The sequence below is a fragment of the Xiphophorus couchianus genome, chromosome 16, assembly GCF_001444195.1.
Source record: "Xiphophorus couchianus chromosome 16, X_couchianus-1.0, whole genome shotgun sequence".
Lineage (NCBI taxonomy): Eukaryota > Metazoa > Chordata > Actinopteri > Cyprinodontiformes > Poeciliidae > Xiphophorus > Xiphophorus couchianus.
Genome location: NC_040243.1, coordinates 9,728,861 through 9,749,534, shown reverse-complemented (window position 1 = coordinate 9,749,534; position 20,674 = coordinate 9,728,861). Strand labels below are relative to the sequence as shown.

General features: G+C 35.5%; 1 protein-coding gene and 1 long non-coding RNA gene across 5 annotated transcripts in view; one reads left to right on the top strand and one right to left on the bottom strand.

Moving 5' to 3' along the window:
- Positions 1-7,351: 7,351 nt before the first annotated feature.
- On the top strand, positions 7,352-19,689 carry adgre5a (adhesion G protein-coupled receptor E5a). Of its 4 annotated transcripts, XM_028043169.1 has the most exons (19): positions 10,335-10,774; positions 12,123-12,203; positions 12,990-13,130; positions 13,219-13,371; positions 14,464-14,610; positions 15,127-15,249; positions 15,366-15,409; positions 15,524-15,628; positions 15,795-15,948; positions 16,112-16,234; positions 16,314-16,504; positions 16,592-16,756; positions 16,852-17,046; positions 17,297-17,514; positions 17,645-17,705; positions 17,805-17,896; positions 18,062-18,230; positions 18,324-18,413; positions 18,769-19,689. In XM_028043169.1, exons 1-19 carry the CDS (start codon positions 10,744-10,746, stop codon positions 18,808-18,810), a joined length of 2,325 nt encoding a protein of 774 aa, XP_027898970.1. In that variant the 5' UTR covers positions 10,335-10,743; the 3' UTR covers positions 18,811-19,689. The 4 variants fall into 4 exon arrangements, with proteins under 4 accessions (XP_027898973.1, XP_027898970.1, XP_027898971.1 ...); XM_028043170.1 differs by lacking the exon at positions 12,990-13,130 and having other exon boundaries at positions 10,336-10,774; XM_028043171.1 differs by lacking the exon at positions 14,464-14,610 and having other exon boundaries at positions 10,336-10,774.
- The window catches only part of LOC114160550 (uncharacterized), a 4,456-nt gene continuing 3,029 nt past the window's right edge, over positions 19,248-20,674 (bottom strand). The window contains exon 3 of the long non-coding RNA XR_003598780.1: positions 19,248-20,668. This is a non-coding gene — a long non-coding RNA (uncharacterized LOC114160550). The remainder of the gene's footprint in view (positions 20,669-20,674) is intronic.

Genomic DNA, 20,674 nt, shown 5'->3' with positions numbered 1-20,674 from the left:
TGAGGTCCAGAGGTAGAATTTTTGGAACAATTACCGTCCAGTGAAAGCCACCAGGCTTTGTTGCCAGGTACGCTTTCTGTGCAGAACATCATTTTGGAACAATTCATTCAGACTGGCAGCGACGCTGCAAGGCCACAATCAAAGCTGCCGCCAGCCTGCAGTGCGGACACAAGCGAAGGAATTATGCCCTTAAAATAACCATGTGGGGGCCATTCAAAGTCCTAACATTCAAAGCACATCTCCATTCTGTACACAAAACACTGGGTCATTTCGTTCAACTGGCACAGTCTTCAAAATGAAAGTGAAGAAAATGTCTCCAGGTCGAACATAGTGAACTTCTGTTTGGCCTGTAAGAGGTTAATAAACCTAGAACTTGCACACCGTGTAATGAGAGTGACACAGTGAGAGAAAGGAATGAAAGAACATTAATTCAGAGGTTTTGCTCTTAGCTAAATTAATGTTGAGTAGGACGACAATTAAAAAGAGGTCACAATGAGTGGGCTGTGACAAGAGGACACCATTTACTATCTTTCTCTATGGTGTATCTTTAAAATTATTTCTAGGGGCCAACTTCTATTCTCACTGCATTGAAAAGTTTTAGAAATCAGGAATTGTTTCTAAGTTGGATGATAATGGCAAGCTAATTAGAAGCTGGCTTCAATTAAGTATTAAGAAACCAGATAATCTCCAGCCATTTCTCCAGCCGCTAATTTGAGAGCAGACATTCATTTATGTGAAAAATAGTATTAATTTTCCCACATACACAAATGCTCATCTCAGGGCCAGCGTAATGATGCTTTTCAGCTTGATAGTTTCTCTTTTTTTTCTGACATTGGAGCTGGTTATGATGGGGCTGCAGTGCATCCTGCTGGTTGAGCAAAAGCACAACAAGTCTGACATCTTAAGGTGGTCAGGTGAAAAACGTTTGCTTCATGGCTCCTATTAGCGGAACTTAATCTGGTTGATGCAGTAATGGTAAAACTGATGTGACTTCTCTTGTCAGTGCCTGAATTTTTTTGTTTTTCCACCTCTAGTGGAAAAACAAGTCTCTCTCAGAGAAAACATATGAAAGAGTCACAGCTTTAATTGTTGTCTTTTTACTTTCTTTTTCAAAAGGGGATGTTTGAATGAATCATTCATTTGTAATTCATAATTGTATACAGACAAATACTCAGAGTTTCCACACAGCAGTTGGAAATGTAGAAAGCATAAGCTTAGAAACAAATTTTCAAGTCTCAAATGCATGTGGAAAAAGTGTGATATGCTAACTCAGACAGTTTGCAAATAAATCCAACTGAGGTCTGGGATTTAGGAGTGTATGCAGTATCTGCTTGCTAAATTTTAAACTCTGCAGAAATATTGACATTTTTTATAAGATATTTTTAAATAATATGAAGGAAATAAATTTATTTTATATATTGTATATATATTACTGTTGTACTAAATGATTAAAGGAGCTCAAAAACTAGGTCACGCATAGTAGGAGAGATCCCTGTTTTCTCACAGACTTTTAGCCTACTTTTAGTTTCTGACTCAACTGTATTTGAAGCTTACTTCAGTTTTCTTTGCGTAAGCAGAAATATTTAGCCTGAGCGCTTATGTCGATCTTAACACTTTTGCATTTATGACTCCTAAATGTCCTATGGGTGCAGCTCTTCTTATGATGTCTGTGGGGGGTAAAGGATGTTAAAGTAAACACCACTGAAGACAGCTTGTGCAGTAATCCTGATGTTTTTGCATGATCAAAATGCAAAAACATCAATATCACTTAAAAACAGCAGCTTTTTTGATTCTATTCTCTTCACAGACCAAAATCCTGACATTTTTACCTCAAATGTTTGCAATCAAATAAGGACATGAACACCACATGTGGTTCATGCAATGTGAAAGACACCTGTCAACGATTATTACCACAGGTTTGTTAAATGGAACGTTTTCAGTTTGCCTGTGTTGAATGCATAAACTGAGCTTTAAGTATGAAAACGCATATTTAAAGCTGAGTATGTCATGGTGTGTCTAATACATATTTTTTTTGCATATTTTACACATTTGTATTTTCATGTACTGTGACATTATGAATCCATCCCTTGCACTGAACCATAACCTTTTTAGTTGATATTTTAAAATCATAGATAAATGCCAAAAACATAAGGTGCATAGATCATAAAGAAAAACTGTGATAATGATTAAATTCACACAACCTCTAAACAGCACTGCTCTGTTGTTTGCACAAGTTTCTGATGTCTATAAGTGTCTTTAATGTTTGCTTTAAAATTTCTTCATAAGAAAGAAATCACATCTGTATAATTTCGGATAATTTACTTCTCTCTCTTCACAAAATGTTGAAATTCTGAGTAATATATTTTTCACTCCTGAAAGATTAGGTAAAATATTTTGTTGGTGCAATAAAACAACGGACAACCTCGACAGTAACAATTAACATCAGCCACTATGGATCAGACAGGTCTTGCATGTCACAACAGATAATGCAAAATTACATGTCAATTGGGCATAATTTGTTTTAATTTTATTTTTTTTCTTTCTTCTTTAATAAAATAAAAAATTAATAAATAAACAAAACACTGATAGATAAAGTTGCTAATATTGTGTCAGGTTTTGTGAACTAACTCAACAATTATAGGAGTGTAATGTAATAAAACAGTCATGAGTAAAACTTATTTTATAATTATTTCCTTTAAATGCAAAATCAGATTTTTCAGCTTTTAAACGTATGCTATGATGTCTAACTTTCATAGTGAAGCAGAACACACAAATCAAAAATAGTTTATTACATGCCTAAAATCTGAAAAATGCAAAATAGATGGTACAACCTGTATTTTATTGTTCCAGTACTACCACTTTAATGTGTTATGACAACACATGAGTTATATATTTCTTGTTAGTTTTGCTGCTTTTATAACTCTTAAAACCTGGAGGGTCTATTTAAATGACTTTCACAACATCTTTACGGTAGACACCCACAAGAAGAGAAAGATTTCTGTGAAACATTTTCCAATAAATATTTTTTTTTCTTTAGATTGAATGTGAATGTTGTAAATTATCAGTAAATAATTTATCTGAAACATCACAGCATTTTTCTAACATTATATCTGAGATTATGTTTTACCTATCAGTGGGTTGCATTCAAAGCCAAAACTAAGGCATCTTGCAGTGTAAGTATTTTGCTGCTAACATGAAACATATTTGATCACTCACCCAAAAGCAACCCTCTGGGTTCGGCAGTGTACATAGAAACAAGCAAAAGGCCACTTGGAAGGCTTATATCAGCATCTTTAGAAGTTTCCATGAAACTTACTGAAGTTGCTGAGTAAGTGGTTCTGCTTTAAATTTACAAACCAATAACATGAGGTAAATTCTTGTTCTATATTGCATCTGATCATATTCGATAGATAGATAGATAGATAGATAGATAGATAGATAGATAGATAGATAGATAGATAGATAGATAGATAGATAGATAGATAGATAGATAGATAGATAGATAGATAGATAGATAGATAGATAGATAGATAGATAGATAGAAGTTTTAAAAGTAAATTAAAAGTAACATTGATTTGTGATGTATATAAATCCAAGAGAAATCACTGAATGAAACAAAATTTTACGTCGTTCTGATTGTAATACTGTTGTTGTCCACTAGGTCATGCAATTTTCCATGATAAAACTTTCTGCAAACACAATTTGTATTTCATTTCAACCTCTCTCTGCCCTCGCTATACTTTACACTATAAACATATTCCTTCACATAAACATCGCTCTTTAAATCACCACTGTAAATCCAAATTTATTGATCCAGTGAAGAAAACCCAAATTTACAATTTATCATCCAGAACATGTGAAAAAATATGCTAATTTCAACATACTTTAACGTAAAGTAATTTATGTCTTGTCAAGTATACTTGGATATATCTTGTGACAGATGTAATCAACTTTTTCAAATTCATCAAAGGTTTTCTTTCAACCAAAACTTTAAAAAAAGAGAAATTGTGGTCAGCTAGCTGAAACTTCCTTCGGATATGCATACATTTCCGTTTCACTGAATAATGTTTGGTCGATAGCATCATTTTAAAAAAAATGCTCAATATATGCAATAAAAGATATTAATAATACAGGTGTAAGAAAGATATAAACTTAACAACCAGTTTCAGGAAGCAACAAAAAACTGTTTTTCCACTGTGACCTCAGCAGAAGATCTGATCATGAAGGTTAGAAAAACTATAAGCCACATGAGCGCACTTCCTGTGTAGCCATGACAGCTATTTTCTGACAGCTATATAAAGGAAATGTCTTGGTACACACAGACAGCATGATGAATGTCTGAAGTAGTACGCTGTAAAGGAGATTTTTGGTGCCTTTATTTTACATATTTTAAAAGAAATGCAAATTTAATTGTGATTAATCAGTGCTAGATATTTTTTAACTGATTGACACTACTAGGTTTTGTTTCTTATGTTACTTCTTTTGTGTTGCTATATTATCTTTTAAGAGATGTCAGTTTCATTTCAAGTTCAAAAGCAACTTCTGGTTGGATCAAAATAATATTAAATCTAACTCTAACAAGGTATGAATATTTTCGGACCTAACTGTATGAGGGCTTTACTTTTTATTCATCTCTCTCCTCACAAATCCAAAAAGCACCAGCACACATGGTCACTGAGCTCTTAGAGCTTTGTCAGCAAATATCCCTCTGTGGCTAGAAAACTAAAAAGCCAGCGGTTTTGTTAACCACAAGCCAACTCCTGTGCAGGGAATGATTCACATATGGTGTGAATAGCCAGCACTTTCCAACAACACAACAGTTCCTATTAAAACACATTTCCAGAGGTCATTTTAAATGTATGAGTTAATAATGTTGCTGAAAAAATATTGCAACATGAATTTGCTTATTTAAGAAAGTAATTTTTTTTTCTATGCAGTCATAATCCCCAGCTCTGCGGATGTACAATGAACGGCCTCGCGTCAGGAAACAGAATTGCAATAACTGAGTTTATTCATCTGTGAGCAAACCAATACACAACAGTCAGACCAAAAGATGTCCTGACCTTTTTGTTTTGGTTGTGACAGGAAGTTGTTGAGACAGAATGGCTGCATGGATGTCCCTCCGTATTGTTTGAGATTTCTGAGAGGATCTGTAAAACGAAAATAGCCAGGGCCAACACAAAACACCCAAAGTCTGCGCACACAATCTGGTTTGATCTAGACGAAAGCTGTGAGATAACAGCAAGAGCCCTGGGGCCTGTCATGATCAGGTTACAAGTGAGGCAATAAGCCTAACTAAAAGTATAAAGAGTATCTAATTATTGTTGTTTAGGATCTGATCTCATCGCTTTGCAGAAAGTTTAATATATGATCCTAGAAGAATATAAAATATTCAGAAAATCTTTACCAACTAAACTTAAAACAATCATCAGAATTTAAAAGTAGACAAAAAAAAGGTTTAAGGCAAAAAGAAAAAGCCTTACAGAAATACTGATTAATTCCTATTTTTATTCTTCCGTCCCACCTAAAACAACTAAGTAAACTTAATTAACTAATTAGTTTTCTAAATATGAAATATGTAGACCTTGCACAGTATCTGAAAGGATTAAGGAAGATGTAATGAAGCCCAAAAATATTTATACTTTGGGTAGCAAAAGGCAGTAAAAGAGGAAGCGGACTGAAATGCGTTGAGATCTCATGAGTGAGGTGAGTAACTGAAACATGGTGGAACGTTACTAAACAAAATTAGTCCAGCTCAGACAAACAAGCCAAGAAGCCAAGAAATCCAGCTTAAAAAGATTCAAGTTGGTCACCATAAGGTTATATTTTCAGAGAAGACCACCTAACATGGGAAAACTTGTACAGCTTGCAGAACTATGTTGAAATTAGAGCATCTTTTCAAGTCTAATAAAGCCAATCACACACTTGGTATACCATCTTGAGATATCTTTTTCGAAGAGCAAACAAAGGCAAATGAAAATGCAGAAATGCAGAGATAGGACATATTTTTTTTAAAGTTTTTAAAGTTTTTTTTTCATTCAACCAAGGAGTTTGTTCCTGACTGCTAAAGTGTTTTTTATATGAACCATAATGCACAGTTAACAGTTTCTGCCGGAAAGTCTGAGGTAAGATATTTATTCTTCTTTATTTTGGGATTTCTTTCTCACCTCTGACTGCCTTCAGAGAACAGGATATAAAAATCAGTAAAAATTTAGCTTAGTTCACATTGTACAATGAGTCTTTATGTTCCTGTGAAAAAGTCTCTTGGGTACTCTACAGTTCCTCTTTTTGTTTTGCTGAGTAAAAAAAAAAATTAAAGTGGTAACTGCTGTTCTCTGAGATAAAGTATGATACATTGTTCTACTCAGAGCCACTTTTGTTAAACAACTCAAGTTTCATTTGATTTTAATTTCTGAGTGTGCATGAAATAGTTTCTCCTCAGACCAATGGCTGACAACTGCTTACCATATCTCCTGTATTATACAGCTCCTGTATAATATTAAAATGAAATAAAACATTGAGCACATTCACTGTTACCTGATCATACTTATTTAATGTTTTCTGTTTAAGCTATGCTTAATCATGAAATGTGTTTATTTTGGGCTGTCTTGGTGTCAGTGGGTCTTTGAGTTCTCTCTGTTGGTGTGTTCACCACACCTCCCCATGGGCCCGCTATCTGTCATCTCCATTTTCCTAAAGTCACAAAGCACAAACTGCACCTCATTGTTTTTAAAGTGTGAAATATTGTTGCAAGCACCCACTATATCAGTGAGCTTTGCGTAGTGAGTTCATCCCAGAGGGTAACCATTTATTTTTAGTTTGTGCAACTATACATAAAGATTCATGAAACCATCCGTTTGTAGCAGTGGTGACAGCTTGTAGCAAAGTCAGTTCTCTTTTGCATGAATTCAATATTTTACTGTGCTTCACAAACTTTGTCTTCAGGAACCACCTTTGTGAACTTTATATTTTGCTCTCACAGCCTTCACCATTACAAATAAGCCAGCAACATTGGATTTAATTTATTTGTTTATAAGAATGCCTTGAGCAAGTCACCTCCATATTTGCTTGATTTAGTTTTTCCAGCCAGATGTCAATACAATATTTGCTCATCACATCAGCTCTTCCCTAAACTAAAGAGAGTAACTGTTAAACACCCTTTGAAATCTTAGTTTTATGTTCTAGTGTTGTATAATCTTTGTTTGATTTGAAGTTAATTATTAGAATATTTTAATTGTAGGGCAAGACAGAAAAGAATTTAACAAAATGTTAAATTCTTTTTTCACATCAATATCAATTTCAGTATTAAGCCGAACATCAGTTCATGCTGTAATAACTTTTCACGTTTCTCTTTCCTCCACAAAGATGACGATGAATGTGCAGACGACGCTGAAATATGTGGATAAAATACAAACTGTTTCAACACAGATGGCAGCTACTACTGCCAGTGTAATGAGGTTTTCAGGTCAAGAGTTGTTAATTTTACTGCTACAGACCCTGTCACATGCACAGGTAAATAGTCTTTAATTAGAAATAACAAAAAAACATATTTCATCCATCATTTCCTATAATTGTTATTTTCTTTTCTGTTTCAAAAAAGATATCAATGAGTGTTTTGAAAACAAAGACATCTGTGGACCCAGTGCCTCTTGTCAAAACACAAATCCTAGCTACACCTGCAGCTGTAAAAATATAAAAAGGGATTCCACTAAGGATGGAGGTCCGTGGTCTGATCGCGGCTGCAGCGTGGCGGAGTCTAACCCAAAACACACTGTGTGTTCCTGTAACCACCTGGGCAGATCATGGCTCTCTATGACATAGAGGTTCTACTTCCTTTACTTCATAGTTATTCCAAATATGACGTTTCTTATTCCTCAGTGTGCAACTCTTCCATTTGAGTCTTTAAATGCTTAAATATTGGAATTCTGTCTCCCTTTTGAGTTGCAGCTGATCTCCTGGATAGGCCTATCCCTTTCATTAATTTGCCTGTTCTTCTGCATCCTGACCTTCTCAATGATCCGGTCTATCAAAAGCCCAACAACAACCATCCACTTGCACCTCTGCATCAGCCTCTTTATAGAAACTCTTATCTTTCTCGCAGGCATCTCTCAGACACAGAACAAGGTGGGCACATGTAATTTTGGAACAGAACCTGAGAATCGCTGAAAAGTCACATTCACATATTCAGGGTTTTAAGTCATTGAGTGACTTAAGAGCTTTTAAGTGAAAAAAAAGTATATTTTTACTAACACTGTTTTGTTTGTTTGTTTTTTTATTAATTTTGACTCTTGTTTTTTCATTCCCAGGCATCCAGACAAAGCCTGGACGCAGCAGAGCCTAACATTAGGAAAAGTACCCATAACTTGTAATTAAAGTTCAGAAGACTGATAGTTCTAACGATTAACATTGGTTTTGTTCTTTATCATACAGTAAACAGGCAAGTATATTTTGGCATATTGACAATAGGGTTAGTCTATAGCCTGGGAATAAGTCTAATTTCTTCATAGTCATTTTCAATCGTCTCAGTCATTCTCTTTGGCAACACCTTTTTGTTTATGTCCGGTCTTTGACCTTATGTTATAACGCCTTCTCTTAAAAAAAGAGGAAATGGAACAAGGGTGGAAAAAAGCAACTTTGAGATCTAAAGAGCTATCTACTGTATATCAGATCTGAAAGTATCTGACAGAATCTGAAAGACATGTCTTAAAAAAAGCCTGACATGTATGCACCATCCTTTAGCTGATCAGCCAACAAATTGAGTTATGGTATATTTGGTATTTGTTTAATGATTCAGTTCATAAAAGAGAACATGTTGTACCGTTATGATTAGCTGTTAATACCAAACAACCAAAAGATCTAATTTTAGAATAGGTTATTTAAGAAGTTGGTTACCCAGTTCTCTATATTCTATTTCAAGAGTATTTCATCCATTTGGTTCAAATTTTCATTGGCTGGTCAAACAGACTTAAAATGGTACTGAGCAGAAAAGGAGTGAAGAAGAAACCCATATTCCCACAAAAACCCTAACAGACTTTTAGAAAACCTGGAGAAATATTGTTTGAGACCTACTGTATACAAATACAAGAAATTCTGACAGTTTGGGAGCAAAACAGAAAGAAATTAGATATTGTTGAATACTTCTGGATAGCGCAATACATTAGCCATTACAATTTGTGTTTTAAAGAGTTATATATGCTAATATATATAACAGCATATAATATGCTACATATTTCTTTGGCTTTTGTTACAAAAATCTGTATTAATGTATTAGTGACATTTTGTCTGAGATTCTGATATACTGTTTATGGTTTATGTTTTGTTTTGCTTATGTCACTGCCGCTTGTATATATTAACATATCTGATCAAAATGATTTTTAAATAATGTCAATGCCGTCTGTATAGTTTTTCTATATAGCAGCTTCAGACCTGAAAAAGACCTGAATAGTGTGTAAGGGAAGTATCAGTACTGCGCCTTATCTGAAATGGTTCTCAAAGCAGCATCCCAAACAAAACAAGCTGAAGTACAAAAGTATTAATAGAGTCTGACTCTCTTGAAATTCTTCATAATGTTTCACTGTGACCACATGCAGTCAATATTTATCACAGAGAGTTTCTTGTTTCTCTTCAGTTTCTTTTTAATACTTTATGCGTTTGACTGAATGGGTCCTTTTTCCAATACAACATGTATCACACCAGCTGTGTTCTTTTTCAAAAGACATCGAATCAACATTTTCACTGCAGCTAATCCACAAGATCAGTTTGCAAAGATCGCTCAGGCTTAAAAAAAAAAAAAACTTTGTTAACCACAGTTAGTCCTGATAACATGTCTAAGACATGCAACATCTTGTGACTAGACAAGCTATTGCCATGTTATAAATTTTTGCTGTAAAAAATGGAGAATTGCAACCATATTGACTAAAAGATTTGTACATCTTTTGCTTTTAGTTTTTTTGTGTAGCTTATTTGCAGCAGCATTGTCTGAATCAGAAGCAATCTTAGGCTGAAGCCATATATGTGTCATCATCATAGTCAGGAGGCCGTGTGCCTTTGGGAGGGTGAGTCAGACAGCGGGACTCCACAGAACAATGAACTGTGTGAAAGTCTCAATCTTTTTTTAACCCTGTGTGTCCCCCAATCAGACGCCAACACGGCAACCAGCGATGAGAGCTGGCTAACGGAGAAAGAAATTATCTGTGAAAACACGATTTTAGGTGATGTCTTTATGGCATGCATTCAAATGTGAGTAAGCTGTCATAACTACATCCTATCTCTGCCTCCACACCTTAACAAGTACATCAGTTCCTGAAAAGTTGTACAAACCACAGAGTCGGTGGCATGATGCGAAGAGAGAGAGAGCAAGAGAGTGAGTGAGTGAGAAAGAGAGAGATCCTCTTTTAAAGTTTTACCGTTGCCTGGCAGGTCACCACAACAGAGAGACCAGTCTGACAGTAGAAGAGAAAGGAGAGGCAAGATCAAGAGGGGAAACTAAGAGAAGATGCAGTTTTATACAAAGAGGCATTGATAATCTGACAGAAGTGACGTGGAAAGTAGCCACTTTGCTTTTTCATAGATATTAACTTATGCAGTTAGATCTATTTTTTTTTTTCAATTTCCAGTTTGTAAGGCTTGAAAATTGTTCAAGTTGGACCAAAGAAGAGAGCATCAGACGATCTGAATGTTGAAATATTCTCAAGTTGTTGTGACTTTTTAAACACTCGTCTGGACATTGCTTTCCTCATCACCATGAGAGCCACGTGGACTGTTTTGATACTGGGTGAGTCACATCTGGCATTAATTTGGACATGAATGGATTATCATCTGTTTCAAGGGTGTAAAACATATTATATTGTATTATCATTTGCCACAAGAAACACTACAGATAAACCAGTGCTCTAACTTTTGTGATTACTTACTTAATTAAACATGAATTTATTAGTCATCTAATAAGGATCTAATTTCAAGTTATCTTCAAATAAGCTCGATTATACTTATTTTATATGTATTTTTGTTAAATATTCAGCTCTCACTGCAAAATGAAAAGTCCTCTGTCAACTATAAATTTAAATTGGTAACTTTACTTTAGATGTAGCAGAGTTACGTAACAGCTTTAGTCTCAAAAACACATTTGAGAACAATCTTTAAGTTGTTCATTCAACTAAAAGTGAATTAAACACTATGACCTCATCTGCCAGTATTCACGTTATTTCTTACCAACATAACCACAAACACCAGTCAGCTGACCTCAGTGGAAGAACTCTGTTTTTATGCCACTAGCAACAAGAAGCAACAACTGACACATTCTGTTTCTCAAAATCCCCTGAATGTTTTTATTAGATCCAGGATTATTGAACGGTGATCTAAGATTTAATCTCCTCTGTAAAAATCCCAACATATTATGTTGTATACTGCAGTGTTGTTATTTGCTCTGTGCTAATCTGAAAGCCAAATTGTATATAGTAAAGTTCCCTAATTACAAACTGTAATTTCTTTTAACACTTTTATTTTATTATTAACCATGTAGTTATTTTTATTAACTATCCACTTAGATTGAAAACACTATTAAGAGAAATCTCCTTCAGAAAATATGTTCTGAACAAAAAACTTGTAATGCAACCAGACATCATCATAAATAATAAATTGATTAAGAATATATTTAACATTTAATTTTAAGGATTATCACTAGCAAAGCTCGTGGACTGACCAGCATAAACATTCTCCCTTCCTGTTTTAAATACTCTGAATCACACCCACATAGTCATTCAGGAAACTACAAAGTACTGACAATGCAGTCAGAACGTTGTATACTGTGTTATTATTCACAAGGCAAAGTACGGTATTCAAAATGCAGTACTCCAGATACTTATGTGAAAATTATCCTGAGATATCTTATAGAAGGAGGCAATACACAGTGAGAAAATCAAGCCAAAATAATTAGTTTTTTTCAGTGTGTCCATCTCAAAATTCATCATATCTCTAGCTCTCATGTTTTGACTTACTGAATTGTGAAACCTTTCTAAAACACCCTGTATCCTTTAGTAATTGTAGTTATCAGTAGCAATAGGTGAAATAGTCTAAATGTGATAAGCTGCAGTAATGAGTGACACTTTGTGCTTGTTTTTCAGCTTTGATCCTTTCTCTTCTCACTGTCCAAACACAAACATCCTGCTCTATAGGGTTCATATCGATTGACCACAACTGTGTTGGTATGTAATAAAACGTAACTTTCTTTAAAGACACATATATGCAACACATGTGCAGGTCCCTATTTACAATGACTTTGTTTGTTAGAGATTTTTTGGTATTATCATTTTATTCTTACTTTAGTTTACATTCAGCCTATAGATCATTGTGATTTTCTGTTTAAAGTGTTCTCTTCCTTACGTGTGTATGGAGGTCACTACTGTCTGTTCAACTTTACGAGAAATAGATAACACTAAGTTTCTCAGACCTTAAATCTTTTTACAAGAACACCTCCTAATTTAGTTTATACCTGTGAGTCGTATTTTGTTTTCTTGACAGTACTGACCGAGATTTGAACCGGGCTCAGACCTTTGATCAGATATCACATCTGGAAGGGGGTTGTTGTTAGATGTTTAGGTTAGAAGCTTTACGACCTCTGTTGTTTTCCTGACTGCCCCCTTGCCTGTTTTTCTTTGACAATAAAAGAGGAGTTTTTGTGAGAGCAGACCAGAACACTCTGTAGAACGGATCGGAGGAGAAGTTCAATAGAGTTTTCTCCTTTTGCAAAAGCTACATGTAAAATTCATATACGTTGTCTGTGGTTCTTTATTTTATTTAGGTTCGAAAGGAAAATACCTATCATTGTTCTTTATCATGCCTCATCATTTTGAGTTTTATTCTTTGTTTACTAAAATTATTGTTGTTTTTATCATTCTTGTTCTTTCTTCACATTAGTATCAACTTCAGTATTAAGCCAAACATCAGTTCATGCTTTAATAACTTTTCACATTTCTCTTTCCTTGACAAAGATGTCAATGAGTGTGAAGAACCTGAATACTGTGGAAACTATACAAACTGTTTCAACACAAATGGCAGCTACTACTGCCAGTGCAAGGAAGGTTTCAGGTCAAAAGTTGTGAATTTTACTGCTGCTGCTTTCACATGCACAGGTAAATAGTTTTTAATTAGAAATGACAAACAACCAGATTTCATCCATCATTTCCTATAATTGTTATTTTCTTTTCTGTTTCAAAAAAGATATCAATGAGTGTTCTGACAACAAAGACATCTGTGGACCTAATGCCTCTTGTCAAAACACAATGTCCAACTACACCTGCAGCTGTAAAAATGGATTTGCCTCTTCTACTGGAGTGGAAATATTTCATGGCCATGACAACGTCACATGCAGAGGTAACACAATGACTTCCTGCACAGTTGTGTTAGTTTGCTTTCCTTTGCATTTACACCATGTTCCACATTATTAGGCAAGCAGTATTTTCTCAGATATTTTTAATGGTTAATGCAAATGATGGTTAGGGGTGGCCGAATAGTAGGTTCATGCACCGCAAGCCTCTGTAGGATCCTCCACCTTGAGGTTCCAGAGGCACCAGTAGCTTCAAATAACTGTTTGCTGCTTTGTAAGGTCATTTTTACAGCTGCTCTCTTAATCCGATGAATTTGTCTAATAGAAACCTTCCTCATTATGCCTTTATCTGTACAAACTTTGTTCTGAATCAGCCACAAATCTCTTCACAGTACGATAACGCTTCAGTTTTTGTTAAATATCAAATGTTTTCATACCTTGTCATATGGTACTACACTATCTGATGATTTTTGTCAGCAGAGATCTTTTCTCTTTCCCATATTGCTTGAAACCTGTGACCTGCTTAATAATGTGGAACATCCTTTTTAAGTAGATTTCCTTTAATTGAGCTCACCAGACAAACTAATCAACCCAGCTCTCTGAAATTAATTATAGTGATTCAAAGAGCCCGGACACACAATCCAATTTGCATAATAATTTGCAACACGGTGTAAGGTGAAAATTTATTTGTGTTCTCAAGTATTTTTACATTCCATCCCCCTTCTCATACAGACAGATATAAAGAGTTATTTTTATTTAATTTACAAAAATCATTCTTATTTTTGATCATTTCTCTTTTTCACATGAATATCAATTTCAGTATTAAGCCAAGCATTACTTCATGCTATAATTACTTTTCACATTTTTCTTTTCCTGACAAAGATTTCAATGAATGTGCAGTCAATGCTGAAATATGTGGAAAAAATACAAACTGTTTCAACACAGATGGCAGCTACTACTGCCAGTGTAAGGAGGGTTTCAGGTCATCAACAAAAGCTGTGAATTTTACTGCTAAAGACTCTGCCGAATGTAAAAGTAAATAGTTTTTATGATGAAAGAAAAACCAGTTGTATTATTTTTTTTTGCATTTCATCTCCAAGTCGATAATTTTTTAACATTCCTTCCCTCTGCTAATACAGATACAGATGAATGTAAAAATGAAAATGTTTGTGGTCTGAATGCATCATGTATAAACACACAAGGAAGTTATTACTGCATCTGTAACGCTGGCTATGCACTGAAATCTGGAAAATCTAGCTTTTCTGGGCAGGAGGAGCAATGTGAAGGTGATGAATGAGAAATAATGTGACAAGATTTGCACATTTAAAATCCTTTTATTTTGTCTTAAAATATTTCAGCTGAATCAACTATTCAAATTATTTTTCTCATCCTTGATTTGTTTCCGGGCTGCACAGTGGCGCAGTTGGTAGCACTGTTGCCTTGCAGCAAGAAGGTCCTGGGTTCGATTCCCGGCCGGGGTCTTTCTGCATGGAGTTTGCATGTTCTCCCTGTGCATGCGTGGGTTCTCTCCGGGTACTCCGGCTTCCTCCCACAGTCCAAAAACATGACTGTCAGGTCAATTGGTTTCTCTAAATTCTCCCTAGGTGTGAGTGTGTGTGTGTGCATGGTTGTTTGTCCTGTATGTCTCTGTGTTGCCCTGCGACAGACTGGCGACCTGTCCAGGGTGTACCCCGCCTCTCGCCCGGAACGTAGCTGGAGATGGGCACCAGCAACCCTCCCGACCCCATTAGGGACAAGGGTGAACCGAAAATGGATGGATGGATGATTTGTTTCCATTTCAGACATATGTAAGATTGATGACACAATTTGTGGAAATGGATCCTGCCTCCATGAAGCCAGTGGCCATTACTGTGCATGCTCTGCAGGGTTTACTAACTATGGCAACAAAATGGGCCGTTGTACTGGTAAGAATAGATTTTGTTTTTTCTGAAAGACCAATACAAACAGGTTTGGGGTTTATACCAAACAAAACACTTTCAAAATAATTTTCAGACAGTAAACTATTGTTTTATTTTCTTAGAGCTTCACTGTGGTGTTCTCAAGGATGTGAACAATCTTACAGAGGTAAAGTCACAGCATGAATCTTTTTTCTTTTTCGAAATCTGATTTTCCTCTAATGTCTGTTATCAATAACCTTTTGAATGTGATTCCTATGTTTTATTTTTTGCATTCTTTTAGAAATTTGACATGGTTCAAGATGATATGAAGCAACTGAGTGAAAGTTGTCTGAAGCTCTCAGGAAGTGAAGATTCAAAGGACCTCAATGGAGAAGACTTGCTAACGGTACAAATTGTTTTTAGAAGCAGCCTTTTAGAGGAAACCCACCATGTCAGATGGTGTACCGCCATCTGTACAGCTATGCTGCCAAAGAAGTCAGTTCTCTGCCTGATTTTGTTTTAACCTTTAAAACATGTTTTTTTTTTCAATCTCTCTCCTCCTTTGACTCTAGATTCTGCTCTCTATAATCGACCAGCTCCTGTCTGCTGGATCTGTCAAAGACAACAGGAAAATCTCCACATTTCTAGACATGGTGGAACAAGTTTTAAGATTTGTTGGACCTTTAATTAAAACACCAAGAACTAAAAGATTCACCAATCACACAGGTGAGCCAGCAATTAATATGACTGCTTTCCAAACTAAATAAAAATATAAACACTCCTTCCCTTTTGCTTTTTATTACATCAGTCTGTCTCTTTAAAGTCCATATTTCATGCAATTCATAGTTTTATCTATGGTACAAATTATTTAATACCAATTTTCCACCAGAACTGGAGCTGCTGGTACATACTGGGTCGGCTATACCCCAAGGATTAAAGACTCTGTCGTCTAAACAGGCTAAAGTGGATATCAAGATGGAAGAAGCTGCAGGAAATCCCTCATCTTATCCTGGTAAAAACAATGTATATAAATAACACATTTAAAACACATTAATTTCAAACACTAAACCTGTTTTGTCTTGACATTGAAGGATTTACAACAGTTTCGTTGCTGAGCTATTCAAACCTGGAAGAATCTGCCGGAGGTTTCTTTAGTGGGATGAAAAAGAATGAGAGCCAGAACTTTAAGATAAACTCCAAAGTGGTGACTGTCAGTGTTAGCAATACAGACACAAAACACCTGAACGAAAAAGTCAATATAACTTTACATCACCTTGATCATGTAAGAGAAAGCCTATTTGTTTCTTTCTTCCATAACATTCAATATTTTAAGATAAATGTGAAACTAAAGCATTTATCTGTTTCACAGTCAAATCAAACCGCCCACACCTGTGTGTTTTGGGATTCCTCTAAGGATGGAGGTGCGTGGTCTGATCACGGCTGCAGCGTGGTGGAGTCCAAACTAAACTACACTGTGTGTTCCTGTAACCACCTGAGCAGCTTCGCTGTGCTCATGGCCCTCTACGACATAGAGGTTCTACTTCCTTTACTTCATAGTTATTCAGAACATAAAGTCGCTCACATTTGAAAATCCAGTGCTTTAATTTTCCCCATTCTGTCTCCATACAGAACCCATTTGAGTTGCAGCTGATCTCCTGGATAGGCCTATCCCTTTCATTAATTTGCCTGTTCTTCTGCATCCTGACCTTCTCAATGATCCGGTCTATCAAAAGCCCAAGAACAACCATCCACCTGCACCTCTGCATCAGCCTCTTTATTGCAACTCTCATCTTTCTCGCAGGCATCTCTCAGACACAGAACAAGGTTAATGCTCTAACAGCTTGTTGTCTTGATAAAAAGTATCTTGAAAGTGTTTGCCTCTAAAAACACATCACAAAATCAAGCATTAAGACATACTACAGCTAAAATGGTACTGAAAGTGCTCGCCACTCTAAATACTGTAGTTGTGTATTAATCCTGTTAGAACATATTATCTCAGCAGTTAGCTCTTTCTTATATCTTGAACTCATCTTGAAGTGATGCTTTTCACATGCTTCATCTCTACTCTCATTAGGTTGGCTGTGCAGTAGTTGCAGGGATGCTGCATTTCTTCTACCTGGCTGCATTCTGCTGGATGTGTCTGGAGGGAATCCAGCTCTTCAGGATGGTGGTCCTGGTCTTCAACACCAACTTTAAAACCAGCTACATGATGGCAGGGGGCTACGGAGTTCCTGCTGCAATTGTTGCTGTCACTGCATTGATCAATAGAGATGGATACGGGACTAAGAAATAGTGAGCTTTTAATATTCCATCAACTAATATGAATCTCATTTTTATTTTTGTCTAATTTTGTAACCATTTTCAAATTCTGAAAAAGTTAACCTGTTCAATCTGTTCAATAAAATGTCAACTTACATTTCAGTTGCTGGCTAAACTTGGATTCGATTTGGAGTTTCTATGGCCCTGTCTGTGTCATCATTACTGTAAGTTTTTACCAAAAATTTATTTATTATTTACTGTAAAATTTATATGGGGACCAACCTTATTTCTTAAAATTACTTAAATTTTTTCTCATCATCCAGGTAAACGTTTTCTTCTTCCTTGTCACTGTGTGGAAGTTGGCACAGAAGTTTTCAAGTTTAAACCCTGACCTGGACAGCTTGAATAAAATCAAGTAAGTTACCACTGTTCCACATGTCAACCTACAACTATCATTCTGTAAAAGAACCTGTTTAACTTCCTTACTCATAAAATTGAAAAAAATGAGCGCAACATCCTCTTTGACATAAAAAAATGAAGTTCCTCCTTTTTACCAATGTGCATTTGTTGCCTCCTGCAGGGCATTCACCATTACTGCAGTGGCTCAGCTCTGTGTACTCGGCATCACGTGGATCTTTGGGTGTTTCCAGTTTGAAAAGGACACAATAGCAATGTCTTATCTGTTCACCTTTTTTGGCAGCCTTCAAGGTGTCATGCTCTTTGTCATGCACTGTCTATTTTCCAAACAGGTCAGTCATGCCTTTTGCTAAAGTAAACAAACATCACACTTCAGGTTTTCTACATTATCAGGGATCAAAGCTCAATCTGTTTTCTGATTTTAGGTGAGGGAGGAGTATGAAAACATTCTTTCTCAACTACGTGCACCTCGGAAGAGAGCATATTCCGAGTACATCTACTCAAGCAAAGCTAATGTAAGCAGAGATTTAAAATTTTATTCAATAGAAGGAATACAGTTACTGCTCATTAATGCACCGAGACTAGAGTTAAACTATGTCTTCAAAATGTGTTCAACATACAGTTAAAACTAATAGAAATATTTACATACAGTGTATTAAAAAAACGTTTTTTACTCTTTATCCTCACTGCTTGAAATTAAATCAGAATAAATATTTTCTGTTGCTTTAAGCCCAGAATTATTCATTCTGGTTTAAAATAATATGTGAAGTGAAGCATAGTGTTTGTTCTTGTTGTTTCTGAGACAGCAAAGCTTTCCTCGTAAATGTAATATGTTTTTAATTCTCTCATTGTTTGCATTTTCATCTTCAGGCGTCCAGAAGTACCCAGGACACGGGAGAGTCTCACATTTAACTGAGCGATATCTCTGGGAGATCTCAGAACGTCCATTTTTAAAAATGAGCTCTCTGAGACATGTGCAGTGAAGTTTGGGGCCCCTCAGGGTGGTTGGCCCAATGCTTTTTTAACTTTGTCTTCTGCCTCCTGAAGCTCTTCTGCGCTGATTTAGCCTAACAATTAACTGTTATGTTGACAATGTGCCTTTCTCATTTGGAAACGGTGCAGATTTGTCTGAAGTACAGCCCCATCGATCGGTAATTAGGCATTGCTTATCAAAAATAATTTCCTGCTTCTTAACAGTGACAAGACAGATTTAATGGTCATCGGACCCCAGAGACATCACTGGACATTTGGCAGACATGTTCCTCAGTAGGTTTTTAAAGCTAAGTTAAAAAATCACTTGTTCACTTGGTCATATGTGTTTCATTTTATGCATATTGTTTTTGCTGCTTTTCTTGGAATTGTATTGTTATTTTAACTCCTTGTGATAGTTCAGCACTTTGAATGGCTTTATAAATAAAGTTATTTTTATTGCTATTAATAGCTTTGGATTAAAGTCCAGCTACAATATGGATATTAAAGCTTTGAACATGGCTTGTTTTGACAACTCAGACTGTCCATAATTTCATGGCAATACTTTTTTTAACAGTATTTTTGTAACTTGATAAATTATGTAATTTATTTAGGAAATGTACATACAAAAACAGTATTTTTATATGAAAAATTATATGTTCTTTTGCTCAAAATTACACGTTTGTAGAACTTAATCAGGCACGTCTACTAATGTAAGTTGCTTCATTCAGGTACTTATTTCAATCAGCAAGGACAATCCAAAATATACTTATATTGCAAGCTCTTCTTTTAAATCTTTGAGCTTGAGAAATACAAATGAAATTCAAAACACAAACACAGATTTATCATTTGAATTTTTGCCTGTATATAAGTCGCTGGGAATTTTTGCCTATATTAGTGTTTGGCTCCAAGGCTGCTGCATTTATTGCATCTGAATACATCGAAAAGAGTTGTTTATTCAGCGAGTTCATATGCTATTTGCTTGAAACTGATATTAGATAAGTTCAGTTGTTATGGTCCTCTGAAATGGTAGCACCGCTGTAACACATGGTTTTAGAACACATTGCATATTTTACACTGATGCTGTTTATTTCTTGTTTACATCTCTTTCTCTGTGTGAATTCTTAAAATATGTATTGTAAATGTCATTTTTTTAGATTTGCAAAAATAAATGTAATCATATATATAACATTGCTGATGATTTCGAAGGTATTTCTTGAGGTGGGTTGAAAAGTATACAGGAAATGGGAGACTTTCTCCTATTCCTTCCTGTTTATGTAAGATCAGCGTCATGATGGTTCATAGAAAAACTCAAAGGTTTAGACAGAGACAAGCAATTAAATCATACAGGATTACTACATTTAGAAATTTAGTTTGCATTAAAGGTCAGGGCTGAATCTGGTTTCTATTGATCTTATTATTTTACAAAGACATTGCTAGGGCTACATTTTATCATTGTATTATATGAGGTTTTATCAATGACATCACATTTGTTTATGAGACATGTATACTACATGCTTTCAGGAAAGAAAAAACATCTTATTGTAACAGAGAAAAGATTGTAACCAATATCTGCTTCTTATTACGAGTGTTGAACCATTTAGCAAGCAGTTAATCAATCGGAAAATAACTGAGAGCAAGCTGAAATCCACTCTGCTCCATAAGATTATCAGAAGAGATCAATAGATGGAAGGAATGCTTTTAGCAGAGAAGGAGGATGGAAAATCCAGATCCAGAAGGTTGTGATAAAACGGCTCTCTACAGAGAGGGAGAGAAAAAGGAGGAACATGCAAAAAAGAAACTGTTG

Excerpts from the sequence above, each read along its gene's own strand:
- adgre5a (XM_028043169.1), top strand. The coding sequence starts at position 10,744 with ATGAGAGCCACGTGGACTGTTTTGATACTGG. Across the intron at positions 14,611-15,126 it reads GCAGGAGGAGCAATGTGAAG|ACATATGTAAGATTGATGAC; the intron begins GTGATGAATGAG and ends TTTCCATTTCAG. Across the intron at positions 18,231-18,323 it reads ACTGTCTATTTTCCAAACAG|GTGAGGGAGGAGTATGAAAA; the intron begins GTCAGTCATGCC and ends TTCTGATTTTAG.